Source organism: Callorhinus ursinus, unplaced genomic scaffold (assembly GCF_003265705.2).
Source record: "Callorhinus ursinus isolate GAN/ISIS: 27379988/994484 unplaced genomic scaffold, GSC_fseal_2.0 scaffold58, whole genome shotgun sequence".
Taxonomy (NCBI): domain Eukaryota; kingdom Metazoa; phylum Chordata; class Mammalia; order Carnivora; family Otariidae; genus Callorhinus; species Callorhinus ursinus.
This window is the reverse complement of record NW_027397120.1, coordinates 6649674-6664452: the sequence shown is the minus strand read 5'-3', so window position 1 is coordinate 6664452 and position 14779 is coordinate 6649674. Positions and strand designations below refer to the sequence as shown.

The 14779-nt window shown below is 49.2% G+C and overlaps 1 protein-coding gene across 1 annotated transcript in view; it reads right to left on the bottom strand.

Moving 5' to 3' along the window:
- ADAM12 (ADAM metallopeptidase domain 12) overlaps positions 1-14779 on the bottom strand; it is a 356418-nt gene that overhangs the window by 31390 nt on the left and 310249 nt on the right. Inside the window, exons 15-21 of the mRNA XM_025880175.2 lie at positions 12657-12765; positions 12351-12549; positions 10166-10243; positions 7333-7441; positions 3867-4002; positions 3133-3241; positions 1133-1312 (exon numbers count right to left, since the gene is read on the bottom strand). Coding sequence (XP_025735960.1) covers positions 1133-1312; positions 3133-3241; positions 3867-4002; positions 7333-7441; positions 10166-10243; positions 12351-12549; positions 12657-12765 — 920 coding nt within the window. The remainder of the gene's footprint in view (positions 1-1132; positions 1313-3132; positions 3242-3866; positions 4003-7332; positions 7442-10165; positions 10244-12350; positions 12550-12656; positions 12766-14779) is intronic.

The window sequence follows — 14779 nt, the reverse complement described above, 5'->3', positions numbered from 1 at the left end:
GAAATATCTCCTAAGGGAATAATTAAAGTGTTCCAAAATTTATCTGTCTAGACCTTTACAACAGAGCTATTTATAATAGCAGAAATTAGAGACGTCCATACTTGCCCACTAATTGGCAAGTGCTTAAAAATGTATTCTACATAGATATATAGTGCTATTGTTAAAGTGACATGTTTAAGACTTTTTAGTGCTGTGGTAAATAGGAATGATTTTAAGGCAAAAAAGTAGTATATAATGTGCATACAGAATAATCTAAATTATGTTAAAAATACACATGCAATTCTTAAATACAAAAATTACTAGAAGTATGACAATGATAGCAGTGAAAAACTACCAGGGATTATTTCTGTGTGTTTTGCATGTGCTTATTTTTACTGCCTGCCCACCTCAAGTTTCTTATTGTGAAATGATGTCTTAATCATGGTCTAACAAACAGGAACCATTAACTTCTGGAACAGCATAAAAATGAGATAGAGGATAGATACCGAGGATCCAATACTGTGCCGCATCTGGTATGGAGAGACTCAATGGATGGTGAAATTCTTGTGAATAATTTTGAAAATGAAAAAAGGGTAAGAAAGTACGCCCACTAATATTCCTGAGGTGACCATCCTTTTTTGTTTTTAAAGATTTTATTTATTTATTTGAGAGAGAGAGAGAGAGAGAGAGAGAGTGCACGCAAGCAGGGGGAGTGGGAGAGGGAGAAGCAGACTCCCCGCTGAGCAGGGAGCCCAATGCGGGGCTTGATCCCAGGACCCCGGGATCATGACCTGAGCTGGCAGACGCTTAACGACCGAGCCACCCAGGCGCCCCCTGAGGTGACCATTTTTATTGTCTGGGCCTCACTATTGGCTGTGCCCCTGTCATTCTCAAGAGTATCATGGATTAAGTGGTAAGGTGGGCGGGTGCCCTGGCCATTCCGAATGCAAAACTATTCCCGATAAAACACACCTGTTGCGACTATACACCAAGCACTGTACTAATGCTTTACTTGGCTTCTCTCACTTAACCACCTGAAGAGCTGAATTATCTGCATTGTACGGAGGCCCCGGCAAGCGGACCAACTAGACGTCAGCAGGTGGCAGGGTCTGGACTTGAACGACATCCATCACATTAACTGTGGAGGGCATACCTGGGCCTGCCGGAGTGCAGGGTTGGCCGGCAGGGGTCTGGCGGGGACGAGGGGTGGGCGAGGAGCCTTCTGGAGGGGCGGGAGCACTCGCTGAGGTGAACCAGCCACAGGGGCATCATGGGCTTGGAGGGGCCCGCTGATGTCAACATTCTGACACGGGGGCCACCTCCTGGTATTGTCCTGCAGGGGCAGAGCAAAAACCAGTGTCGTGGGTCTTACCACTCCTCCAGGGGGCGATGCGGACGCGTCGTGCATTTCCACGAGCGGGAGTCTATCCTTATTTGTTTAAACTTCACAGCTGGAGCAGGAACACCCTTCCAACCCAATCTGGAGTAGCAGGATTGGTTTCTCTGGGAATTTTAAAAACTGGTTTAATTCATCAACAAATAGGCACAGGGCACCTGGGCAGCACCAAAGAGTATAATGACACAGACCAGATCTTAGGGAAAGGATGGAGGAGTTGTGAACTGAGGCAGAGGGTGATGCCATCCAGGCTCAGTGAGAACCAAGGAAGCCCCTGGCGAGGAGGATGGAGACTTCCGGAAGCCAGCCGAGATGAGGGGCCTGCACCTGGAGGGTCACCTCCTACACGGTGCCCCTGCTTTTAGGGCAGATCAAAACAGATGTCTCATGCCCCCGACCCTCCCTCTTTTCTTCTTTCTCTCTTTCTAAAAACAGCTTTATTGAGGTTCTACGGACAGATGGCTAATTGCACATACTGAAACCGGACGGAAGTGGAAAATTCTGACATGTGTCCATACCAATGAAACCATCACAATAAGCAAGATAATGAACACATATCCACCGTCACCCTTCCCTCCTGCTCCACTCCTCCTTGCCTCCCCATCCTTGCAACTACTGATCTGCTTTTTGTCACTATAAAATAGTTCGCATTTTCTAGAATTTCATATAAATGGAATCAGAAAGTATGGACTTTTTTGGGGGGGGGTCTGGCTTCTTTTACTTGGCATAATTATCTTGAGATTCATCCATGATGTTGTATATATTAATAGTTCATTCTCTCTTATTGTATTCCATTGTGTAAATATACCAAAGTTTGTTTATCCTTTTACCTGTTGATGGAAATTTGGGTCATTTCCCATTTTTTGGCTCTTCGAAATAAAGCTGCATTTTTGGCTCTCATAAATAAATCTAGCTGTTCTTGTATATAGCCCCACGTTTGGGGCTGAGAGGTGGTAAAGCTTATTAGGAATACAATCCTCTATACTTTTTATATTAAGGGAGATAAAATAGTTTATGGTTCAGTAAATATGTGATAGTCATTTTTAAAATCATTTGTCACTTCTTGATACCAATACTGTCACTGTTATAATTTGGACTCTTGTTGAATGAGTCCAATATTAAAAAATTCTCGTGCATATAGCAGAAACACTTGATGAGGAAAACTAAATATCAGACTGGACTCTGGTGATAATTCACGAGGAAGCAGGAAAGTTCAGAGCCAGGAGGGAGCCAGCAGGTACTTTGGGTTAAAGATCTGGCTTAGGGTAGGGTAGACAGAGCTTCCACAACCCAGAGCTGGAGCAAAAGGGACCCATGCATGGGCTCAGTGTAACTCTGAGAAATGCACTGGGAGGTACAGGGCCAAAGAAGATGATCCAAATCTTGCTGGTGGCATCTGAAATCATAGGAGGGGCCCAAAGCCAGTAACCAGCTTGGGAGGCAGATCCAGTGGGCCTCCTGGGAATTTGGTCTGTCTGGGTGCTTGGAGGGATCATGGTCCACCACGTACGTACCACATGCCACATCACCCAGGGGACACTGCCCCAACTGGATTTAGTAGAGCTTCCATGGGGCAGAGTGGGCCTCCTTCCAGCCCCCGACCATCACTTCACAAAGTGGGTGGGCTCTGCATTTCAGGGATCTATTCCCACTATAAACAATCTATAGATCGCCAAGATCTATTCCTACTCGAGCTCTTGTTGAAAAACCTGTGTCGCAATGCGCACACGAACTTCTCACATTTGTCGACAACTTACCTTCGACATATTGGAATGTGATGGCTTCCTCATCAGGCCTTTGCTGAGGTGGCTGAGGTGGGCCTGACCAGGGTGGGAGCCACGGGATGGCCTCGAAGGGCGCACACACCTGCGACAGAGTCCCGTCACACATAAACAGGCGCATCTCCCCTCTGCCTGACTTCACTTTTTCTGTTTTGTTCACAATCGTGCTCAAAAAATAACTGACTTATTTTAACTCAAAATATGGTAAACATGCAAAGGAAAAATTATCTAACATTCTCACGGGATTAAAAATAAATATCGATTCCCCCCCCCGCCCCCGCAGAGCCACTATTCTGTGAAATTAGTTCTTGAAATCCACGGACACGTGGGTCTGAGACACCCGGGAGACGTTTTGTAGAAAGCTGGTATTTCAGCAAGAACGTCTTTGAATCTATTTGGATCAAAAGCTAGCCCATCTGATGAAACTATTTTAACATCCCATGTCTTGTAAAAATTACTAATAGAAGGGTGGGAACAAATCCATCAGTGGGACCCATCAGCACCCTGCTTATTTATGTAATAAGCAGCAAACAGTTTGAAGGGAAAGGAAGGAGGCAGCTGGTCTGGCAGGGATTTTAAAAAACCAGAACAACCGTTTTACTATCTAAAAAGCTGACCTCTTTCTTTGCTAAGGAAAATGAAGCGAGAAGCAGTTGGCCGTGCATTCTTTCAAATGACACTTCTGCAGAAATGACCCAAACCCAGGGTACCTTAGCTTTTCAATGGTGGTTTTTTTATCTGTAAACAGCAGGTATATTAATGTCTTCCTTTTGAGATAAACTGCAAATCCAGCAGCAAGAAGACACAGGATGGTCACCAGAATTCCTATGGTTAGACCTTGGTGATCTGAAACAGAAATGCATTTTGCTCAGGCAAAGAGGCAGTTCTAATGGAATACGGGACGTATCAGATCGTGACGTTTACAGCAATGTGAGCTTTGAAGGAAGGAACAGAAATGGAGTAAATCCCTGAATGATGTACTGATAAATTAGTCCTACTTCAAAGGTCATGTCTGAGGTTCAGCCTGTGTCGCCTTCATGCACTTCTGACAACTCTTGATAAACAGGAGCGCTGTCCAGCAGGTGGGGCCGTAGCCCTGACCACACGCGGCCGGCCCCCAGCCCCCCGACCGCCCCACGGGGATGGTGGCCACAGCGGGTGGCGGGAGGCTGGCACGTCCCCGGACTGTGACCTCTCTAGCCCCGTCACAGATATGCTCCTTCCTGCGTCCTGCCCCTTCATTCTTTAGCACTGGGATCTGTGTGTGTTTTGTTTTTTTTTGTATTTTTTAGCCCAAGACTTTACTTCTGGACATTGTCAAAATAGAAGGTGAGAAAAAGACCCAACAAAACTCACAGCTAAAAGGAAAGGCCCACAGGTTTGGTTTTGTTAGATTTTGCTCTGTTTGTTAGGGTAGGGACTCAAAATACAGGCTTTGAGGGGCAAACCCCTTTCTCTGGGAGGGTGCTGTTTATTTTCTCCAGAGGAACATCCCCTTTTCTGTGATTTGCTCCCATTTTATTCAGTACAAGGACACTGAGACTCCCTCAAGGGTGTGGATAAAAAGGGAAAATCAAAACTTCAGGCTGGTTTCTGACCACAGAGTGTCCCAGAGAGGATTCTGCCAGGCTGGAGAGGAGCTGGATATGCAACCCCCACAGCTCTGCGGAGTCCTTGAGAGCACAGATGTGAATTCGCAGATCTCTGTTTCCCTGCCAGCAACAAGCAGGATGTGCCTCCCCTAGCAGGAGGGCCACAGGCTGCTGGGGTTGGCTGTGCAGGTGCCGCCACCCATCCCCCCACAGGACTCCCCACCTTGTCGCTGGCCATGATGCTCAGCGGGCTGCCCGCCAGGCCAGGGCGGCAGCACTCCTGCTCTGGGAAAGAACGCCTCACACCCTCTGTTTCTGGACTTCGTCCCCAACTGACAAATCCTATCAGGGACGTGTCTCAGCCTAAGTAAGACAATCAACATATGACAGTCGTGATTCCCTTGTTAGTGTTACCGGAAAAGCCCCGCTTCTGGGTTCCCGGCCAAAACGTCATTCTTTTCAGACGGGGGCTCTGGCTAAAGTTCTGTTGTGTCTTAACACAGCTAACAAGAAAAGTGAGCAGCTAGCGGCCTGAACCACAATTTCTAGTTCCTCGCAATCAATCCATAAGTCTTAAGCCGATCAATGTATCCAATTGGACATTACCTAGGCCTCCAGAATGAACTTGGCTGCACCTCCCAGGCCACTTGCCTTCATCCGTTGCAGGACATGCCATCAAGCTGCTCGAGCCAGCAAACTGGGGTCCCCTGGTCCCCTCATGCAGTGCCAACACCGTGTCCTGTGCGGCTCCCCACATCGGCCCACCTCCCCGAGTCCCACGTCACCCCTCCCCTGGCAGCGCTTTTGCTGGGCCACACTGGGCCTGCTCCGTGTCTCTGGGGGCAGAGTGGCCGGCACGTGGCAGGTGCTTGAGGAGTCATGGCCAGGCTGGCGGGCAGTGGGGGCAGGGAGGCCTGGGACCTGGCTCCCCACGCCTGCCTCTTCAGTGTGCGTTTCAATGTCCTTTCATGCAGGAATGGCAGCAGTGGATGGAGTCACTGCTCGTTTTCATTGCTGTAACGATTCTTACCTGCTACGGTGAAGAACTGGCAACTGCGGATTTCCTGGCTTCTGTGAAGCCCCCACAGCTGAGTACCACGGCCGGTACCAGCTCACGCTGGCCAATCCCCTCCAACCCCTTTCGGGCACCATCTGGCTGACTCGATGCGGGGGGAATGGGTAGCAGTGCCCCCGTCCGAGCAGAAGCTAGAATCCTGCTAGTTGTGCCCGACACACGCTTCACGCCGTCCCCGAGCGTTAACCGCGGGGCAGCGAGAACGCCATGCTCAGGGCGCAGACGTCAGCGACAAAAGGGGACACGGGGCTGGCCCTTGTCTTCCTACCCCCGCAAGGAACGCTCACTAGACAGCAAGACTTTCTGGTCCTTTTTGTACTTGCTGCGGGGCCTGGACCCAAGGGAGGGGTCGCCCCGAGTCTCTGAGAGCGACGCTGAGACCCGTCCCTATTTAAGTGGAGGGATGATCAGGAACTCACGACACTTTCTACAGATGTGCCCGCGGGGCAGGTTCCCCCCACCCCCGCCCCAGCTCTGCCCTTGCCGCCTGGACCCACAGAGCAGTGTTATGTCTGTTGTCTTGGAGATGTGGTGACCCACTGCCAGTCACAGCAGGACGTGAGACACGTGACATCCTCCATAGCAGCATGAGCCACCGTCTGAGCATCTGCGCGTCATGGGGCTCAGGTGAGCACCGAGGTGTCAGCACAAGTGGGCTCGGCGCTGGCCCCCTGCACCTTTTTGATGTGTTTCTTTCCCTTTACAAGGGACATCCTTCAGACTTGCCCCTTCACTGCCTGACAAGTGCTCAGACAAAACAGCAATGCACCAGGGGACCATTCCTTCAGGTCGTCCGGGGAGAAAAGAAGGGGGGGTCAAGCACAGCTGCTATGAGGAGTCTTTTTAGGGGGAGATGGACTTGGTCTCAATCTTAGCTGTGTGACTTCGGGTAAGTTACTTACCTTCCCTGAGCCCCAGGTCCTTTATATTGTAAAGAAGGAAGAATAATAGTGACTTGGGAGTTAGGCAAGGATCTGCTGAGATCATGCAGAACAAACGCCCAGCATGGGGCCTGCACAGGACAACAACTCAGTAAACAGAAGCGGTTGCTTTTACCACTGCTGCTGCTGGGACCATTCACCTGGACTTGGAGGAGGTGTCTCCTTAGTAAAGGTTTTAGGAGGACACCTCTTGGTCCCCAGGGCACCGAGGCTGGACTTTACAAAGTCCTTTCACCCCCCACTGAAGTTCATACCCATTTGGCAGTCTGCTGTCGAAATGACTTTAGCTAAGCAAAGTGTCGCCGCTGAAGAAGGGACAGAGTCAGCCTCTCAGCCAGAGCAGAGCAAGGAGTCTCGGCAGAGGTCAGGATGGGACAGCGGCTGGAAATGGGCCTTGGGCGGTGTCAGGCCCTCGTGGGGGTGCACTGGGGTTCCCACTGGGGGGTACACCTACATCCCCTTGGCAGCTGGTGAGCCCTCCGTTTTGCTTGGAAGGACCTGTGCCTGACTACCCACGGCCCCCCAGTTGCTCAGCGCCCACTCCCGGGGATGCGCTGTCCCCACGCACCTGCTCGCCGGATGGGGCCACTGTCTGTGCTTCCCCCGAAGCCAAACTTGTCACAGAAGGGAGGCGCCCAGTGGGCCTCACAGTGGCAGTTCTTCCGGTTGTTACACACCTGTCCGGGCCACAGGGGAGGGGGACATCAAGAGAGAGATGCAGCATTAGAGCCCACCCTCCATGTGGGGCGGCAGTAAATCTTTGAGCTCTAATTGGCTGCCAGACCAAAGCAAAGGCCCTGTGGTCAGCGTCCCCATCAGTGCTGACACCGCCAGATACAGACAGGCCACTGTGAGCATAAACCTGAAACACAGCACCACACAGGTGGGACCAGAGCCCAAGGCTGCAAATGTAACATAATCTGCCTGTCAGCAGCTGTTAAGGGAGTGATGGGGATTTGGGGGGGGGGGTCTTCCACTGCCTCCCACCCCTTTCTTTCTCCGTCAATAACTGTGTCTTCTTTTTCAAGTCAGGATCCCCCCCCCCTCACCCCCGCCCACTGTCTGACCACAATGAGAAGCCTTCTCCATGGTGAGGAGCGACCCGGCTTCAGGGCTGCGGAATCTGAGCCCTCCGCCATCACGGGCCTGACAACCTCTGGGCACAGCCCTGCCTCCTGTAGACACGAAGCTCGGAGAGGCTGGCTGACCTGCTCTGACATCACATGCCTGAGACGCCCGCCTCCCTCGGGCAGGCTCCCGAGGCCCGAGGGCCCTTCCTTGGCTCCCGGCCCTGCACGCTGGCCACGGCCTACCAAACCCTGGTGTCCTGGTGACAGGAAAGGGTGCTGAGAAAGCAGGAGGATGGGCTTCGTTCTGGGGGGCCCTGAGCGAGTAGCCTAGCTTGGAGACGAGAGCCCTCCAGGGAGGGGCCAGCTCGGCTCACCTGGTTAGCATAGGTGACCGAAGGAGGCTGCTCCCCAGCCTGAGTCGGCTCTTAGACTCGCTGTTATTATCTACGGAACTTACGGAGCTCCTGCATGAACCAGTGGAATATGAGCATGAAAACAAGAGGACGTTATCTCTCTGAAAATTGGGGGGCATGCTTTGGGAACACTGGATACGGGCAAGTCGCTAAAAAGAATTTCTGACCCATTTGGAATGGGTAGGATGCCTGCGAATGACCAGGAAGAGCTGCACAAACCAGGAAGGATTCTGTGCTCGGGTTGCTTCTGAGTGTCCGAGTTTCTCTTCCACTTAAAGAAGAAAACTACATTATGGATGATGCGCTTTGCGCGGTTTATATAAAGAAGTCAGAGCAGAGCTACGGTCAGGACTCTCACCCCAAAGGCCTCAGCCCTGCATCTGAATATTGCCAGGTGGGGCCAAATGCACACTTTTATATTTTAAAGCAAAACTTAAAATGTTTAGAGTAGATGTCTCATTTGTGATGTTTTCCCGCTTTCACTTTTTTTTCTTGATGATTCAACCATCAAAAGCCCCAATTGCCTAAAATAAGACCAACAGTCCAGATAACCTGTGACAAGTTGGAAAGTATATTCCCATAAAGCTGAAGCCACGCAGCATTGATTACCGAGTGGCACAACCTGCCGAAGCTGAGCGTCTTGCCTGTTTCTCAAAGGCGCTGCGGCTGACATACCACCTGCCAGGCACCTGCAAGGGTTTGGCACTATGCGGCCCACACTGTTTGGCACGGTCTCCCAATGCAAACTGGAGTCATGCGCCCTTCTGGCCATCGGCAGCAGAGAGACTGCAGCTCCGCCACTCCTTTTGGAGGCACTGCTGGTGAGCCTGGTCTTACTCAGGGAAGGCCTGTGGTCAAGTGATTTGTCACCAAGTCACGGCAGCTGTTCTGCCTACCCAGACAACGTGGGCCTTTCCTCTCCAACACGTGGATGGGAGCCCAGGGATGCTGCAAAGTGAGGCATCCAGGGTCCCCACCCCAGCATTCCCACTAACGGGTCATGTAACCTCCAACAGGCACTACCACCTCTCAGTCCTGGGCTCCTTCATAATAAGGCTGCACCAGATCATCTCTTTGGGCCGTTAAAAAGAAATCTATGATCTAACGAAGACATAAAAAGATTTCATTTTATATTGACAGTCAGCTACACTCTCAGTCCACAAACCCGTCCAGAGATGGCATTGCAGTCCTTCATGGTTACGGCGTAATAGCCATTTTATTAAAACCCCCATAATTCTATGTTAGAATCATTGGCGAGTGCCTGTGAGTTTTAAAAATAGAATTCGGAGCATGATTTCTGCAGAAAAGTTTCAGAAAAACAAATGAACCACCGGCATGGTTAATCAAGATTAATATGATTCCATTGGAAATAATTAAGCCCATCAGGAAAAATAAATTATGTTTTAAACAATTAGAGTCGTCCTCTCGCCTAAAAAAATTCTCTGGACTAAAATAACAGCCTTCTTTAGTTGAAACGCATTGTATGTGATTTCAAGAACATGTGGTCAGTATGTTCTGTCTTCTTTGTTTTAATTCCCTTTGGAAGGATTTCAGTTCAGACACATATTCTGAATCTTGGCTGGAAGAGGGGTAGCTCTGGCTGAAACATTAACGCCAAATCCTTTACGCAGGAAGGTTAGTTTTTAAAGTTACTTTGAAGGTGACAAAGTCCCTTTGTAAAAATCACAGGATGTTAATTTGAAAGACAACTAGAGCTCAATCTGATTTTCTTTGTTAAATGAAAGCCACATTACTCCTGCTATGTAAAGGTCAAAGAAAATTAGTGTCTTTAGAAGAAAACATTGAGGCAACTGCAAGATTTTTAAAAAGTTACGGATTGTAGAATCCTTCACAAATGAATGATGTAGCGCTCAGCTTGGTAGGGACTGGCTATAAAAAGGCAATTCAGCCGGCTCACCCCTCTCTGGTGGCACCGCATCACACATTCATGAACACCGAAGACGCTTGTGTTTTGACACCGACGATTGAGGCAGATCTGCAGAAGGAGGAAAACAGTCAATTTCTTAGCCCCTCTCCAACCACGTGCACAGTCTCTGTGACTTAAAAAGGGAAAGCAGAGAGAGGTTTGAAGAAGACGATCTTCTTTCAGCTCCTACGGATGCAGCACAATGATGGGCTTTCCATTTGACTCCGACCTGGATCTGGATGCCTGCCTCCAGATTCCAAGACTCAGGTCAATGGGACTCAAGTCAATGTGGCGCTTCATATGGTTTCAGTAAATTATGAGGTCACGATAACTGATTTTTGTTTAGAGCTTGCAACGAAACCTGTGAATTGCAGCATCTCCCCCCTCTGCCCACTGGCCCTCACCTGCCCTTTCCATTAAAAGATACAGGAAAGGAGAAATGCACCAGCCCTTAGCCTGGGGCCTGTGCAGACTCAAAGACTCCAAGAATCCAAGGTCCAAGAACCTTTTAAAGGAGATACTGAAATATGGGAACTTTTCCAAATTACTGATGGACAAGTACTATCATCGATGACACACACCATCAACACAAATGCTCAGCAGAGGAAAACACACAGTTCCCTTGTATTTATCAAGTCTTTGAGGAGGAAGTAATTTGCTAAATGATACTGGGCTGGTTGCAAGAGTTTAGTCTCATTTTAAAGGTGCCTAATATACTCCAGACTCAAAGGATCAGGCCCTTTATCTCCCGTAAGATGTTACAAATGAGTGGAGTCAGAGGAAAAGAAGTCTAATTTTTAGATTGCAGAAGCATTTCTAATCAAGTAGAACCTTCCTATGGGAAGTTCACACTAGTGACACACTTTGAAAAAAGTGCCAGTTGCCCTTGCCCAGAACAACTCCCAGGGCTGCCGGGAATCTTGGCCAAGGGGACTGTCACATTCCAGCTGACAAAAGAAACGGAGGTTACAGAGAACACAGCAGGACCCCGGTCAGAATCCCAGCACATGGGTGCCGTTCTCCTCCCAACCCACGAGCAACGCCAAGGACGGCTTTCAAAGAACCTGTGTTCTGCAGGGATGGAGATCAAAGCACATTTAATCTTGCACATGGAGAAAAAAACTCATTGATAAATTGAGCCCTTGGAATTTCGGTGTTCAGATGCACCTGGTTCTGGCTTCTGGCTGTTCAGACTACAGTTTAAAAAATGAGTGTTATTCTAATGTCAAGGCCTGAAGAGAAGCTAACATGTGTGGTTAAGGAGACCCCCGGAATGTATATCATGTTTCGCGTATCATCATCCCATTTTCTTTGGGATGAGGCACTTGCAGCTCAGAGTATACAGGGGGACAGGGGAGAGGGTACAGAATTCTTGCCCTGGGGACTCTGCTCAAGGAGCTGAATCCATCTTTCTATTCTACTCTGTAAGCTCCATGTTCGTGAATGATTTCATAATCATTTTGAAGGTGGGGGTCCTAAAAAAAGCATGCGGGGGTTGACTAATCCTCTTTCCTAAAATGTTTTATTGACTTGCTTTCATTTAGCCTGATGAGAAAGTTTGGTGAGAAAAATCAACATGGCAGAATGTTAAAAAAAAAAAACAAACAAACTCAGTTTCTTGTTTTGTTTTTTCATTTTTGACTTTCTTTCTAAACCCCCAAATATCTCCGTCTACCTTTCCCCCTGGGCTCCAAAAGACCTCCCTTTGGCTTCAAGCTGATCCTCTCTCTTCCCCTCTCCTATTCTCTCTATGGGGGTCTCTGAAAATACATCTGACTTCCTGTTCTGTCCAGGTGAGAACAAGCCGTCACTGGGCCAAAAACCAAGGCCACATTTCCAAAAACAATATCACATGCTACTGTGTTTCCTTCCAAAGTAATTTCCTGGCTGGAAACACTCATGACACCCAGAGTGTAGAAATGACTTATTAACACTTAAAGGCTGAGAAACCAAGCTTGATTTCCCCAAATGTGCATCTCAATGGTCAGGCCAGGATCTAGGATTTATTAACTTTGCCTTCTAGGTGCAAAGAACTGGATTCCAGAGACAAAGTTCTAGGAAGGAGGGGATTTAGGAAAACAAACAAACCTCCTAAATCAGTTCTTGGACAGGACGTTTCTCAGCAGGCCCCCTTCCAGACTTACATTTATGCTGCGAATGAACTTTTGGGTCTTACTTTTCCATCTGCACACTTGGTGCCAGCAAGCACAAGCCCGGGGTCCGGCAGGTCATCGCCCAAGTACACGTGGGTCCCGCGGCACAGAATTCGACCTCCTTCCTGCAGTGGGATGTTTGTTTCTATGGAAACGGCATTGGTACCAATGACGGGCCGGCTGGCACCTCCTTGACACTGGATTTTTCCGCATTTAGCATCTCTGGAAGGGAGAGAACAAACAGTCCTCAAAGAGGGCAAGTTTGGAACCGGCCCTGAGCCATGTAGGAAGTTCAAAGTGATGGTGTGCTCAGGTTGTGGGTTCCATACCTCATCTCGCATTTGGCAAAGGAACTCTTAGAGTCTTTGCCACAGTTGCCGTAAGGGTCACCTGCAGAGTTGACTCTCTCAAAGCAGATCCCGGGGGCAGGTTTAGCACCTGAAACAGAAGCAAAGCAGCATGTTCACCTCCTGCAAGTGTTTTTAGTATTTGCTGTTGAACAGCCCCGGGCTTGCAGGTTAATGGGAGATGTGTTTGGTGTGCGGAGAAATCATGCCTGCATCTTGGCTGACTCCTGGTATGAGCTGACCAGTGGCAGCCTAGCATCCTCTCCCGGCTTCGCTCATGGTTAAGCCTGCATTTCATAGCTCACTCTTCTCTAGGGCAGCTATCCAGGCCCAGGGTGCATGCAGCCTCTCAGGAGATATGGCCTGACTGTGGGACCAGATCTGACCCAGCACAGAAAGGAGGTGGCTAGCTGGCCGCATGGACAGGGGAGCTTGCTCACTTTAAGAGCATCTCGCACCTTTCTGGTGAGAAAGCGCAAGCTAGAGCAGGCTCCAAGGAATGATGACTATGTGGGGATGCAGAGAGAGAGAGAGAGAGAGAGAACAAACAAGCAACACAGAGATCTTACACAACATTTTCAGTCCTGTAAAGCTCCCTATACGAGCAAGCACTGGCTTCAGTTTGTGCCTATGTTAGCAAGGCAGAGAGTGCTCTTGGAGACCAGGGAGGCATAAACCCCAATAGTCATTTTGCACAGAATGACAGCGCCCAGGAGAGAGGCACATGGGACCAGAGAGCTCAGGACATGGCCATTCTTAGCACATCTCTCAGCCAGGGAAAGAGTGAACGTATGCTTTGGGGTTTGTACTGCCAAAGTTTTGGAGGGTTCTTAGATCCTATGCATAGTGACACCTGTTGAAGTTATGAGAAATGCAGGAAAATGGTCCATACTCTTCGGAATAAACTGTGCCTTGTGGTGTGATCTTGGTCTACCTTCTTTCCTACACTGGTGTCCGACTGGGGTGCTCCTTCTGATATCACTTCCAGCCTCCAGGATGCCCACTCTCCAGAGCTCACTCTGTCCCTCGCCCTTCTCTGTACCCACCTCTGGGGAAGCTCCATTCGCTTTCCAAGGTGACAACTGACTTATCTAAGATACCAGTCTAACGACGGGCAAGGGAACAGAAGATGTTCTTATTTCTAAAAATGTCTCTCTTTCTTTAACCTGCACCTGATTCCTCTTTATCAGGCAGAGGCAGACATGAATAGCATCTCATTTAAAAAACAACAGACAAATCAAACCAAACAAAACCCTTGCAAGAATTGGGATGGGCAGTGGGTTCCGCCATTAACTTCTGCAGTGAGCTACCTGAGTCCTGAACCTCTCATTTTCCTATTGTGTTTTAAGAATTTATTTATTTATTTGAGAGACAGACAGAGAGAGCACAAGTGGGGGAGGCGCAAAGGGACAAGCAGACTCCCCGCGGAGCAGGGAGCCCGATGTGGGACTCGATCCCAGGACCCTGAGATCATGACCTGAGCCGAAGGCAGACCCTTAACCGACTGAGCCACCCAGGCGGCCCGCCCCCCCCCCCCCCCCCCCCCCCCCCCACCATTTGTTTGTTTTGAAGCCATATTGAGAGGCCTCTCCAAACTCATTTTTAAGGACATTACCACAACTGGACACAATTCTCTGTCATGGGAAAAGGCGAGGTGCCTGGCTCAGCAGCGTCAGATCCCTTTCCCGGCACTCCAGAGCCCCTTTCTGTTCACAGCATGATGACACAACCGACTCCTGACTACTGTGGGTCCGTATCTTCCCCACTCTTCCGTCTTATTCTTGTGCATCTACCCGGAGGATGGCGAAGGTGAGTCTCAGTGTTGAGCCTGTACTTTGAACTTAAATCAGTCCTGTTTGATGGTACTTTGATCAACATGCCTGGATCTAACTGATCAGTTTTAGAAAAACTGGCATCTACGGAGAAAGGGGACCCCTCCTACACTGCTGGAGGGAATGCAAGCTGGAGCAGCCACTCTGGAAAACAGTATGGAGGTGCGTCAGAAAGTTGAAAATAGAGCAACCCTACAATCCAGCAATTTCACTACTGGGTATTTACCCCAAAGATACAAATGTAGTGTTCTGGAGCTGTTTATAGCAGCAATG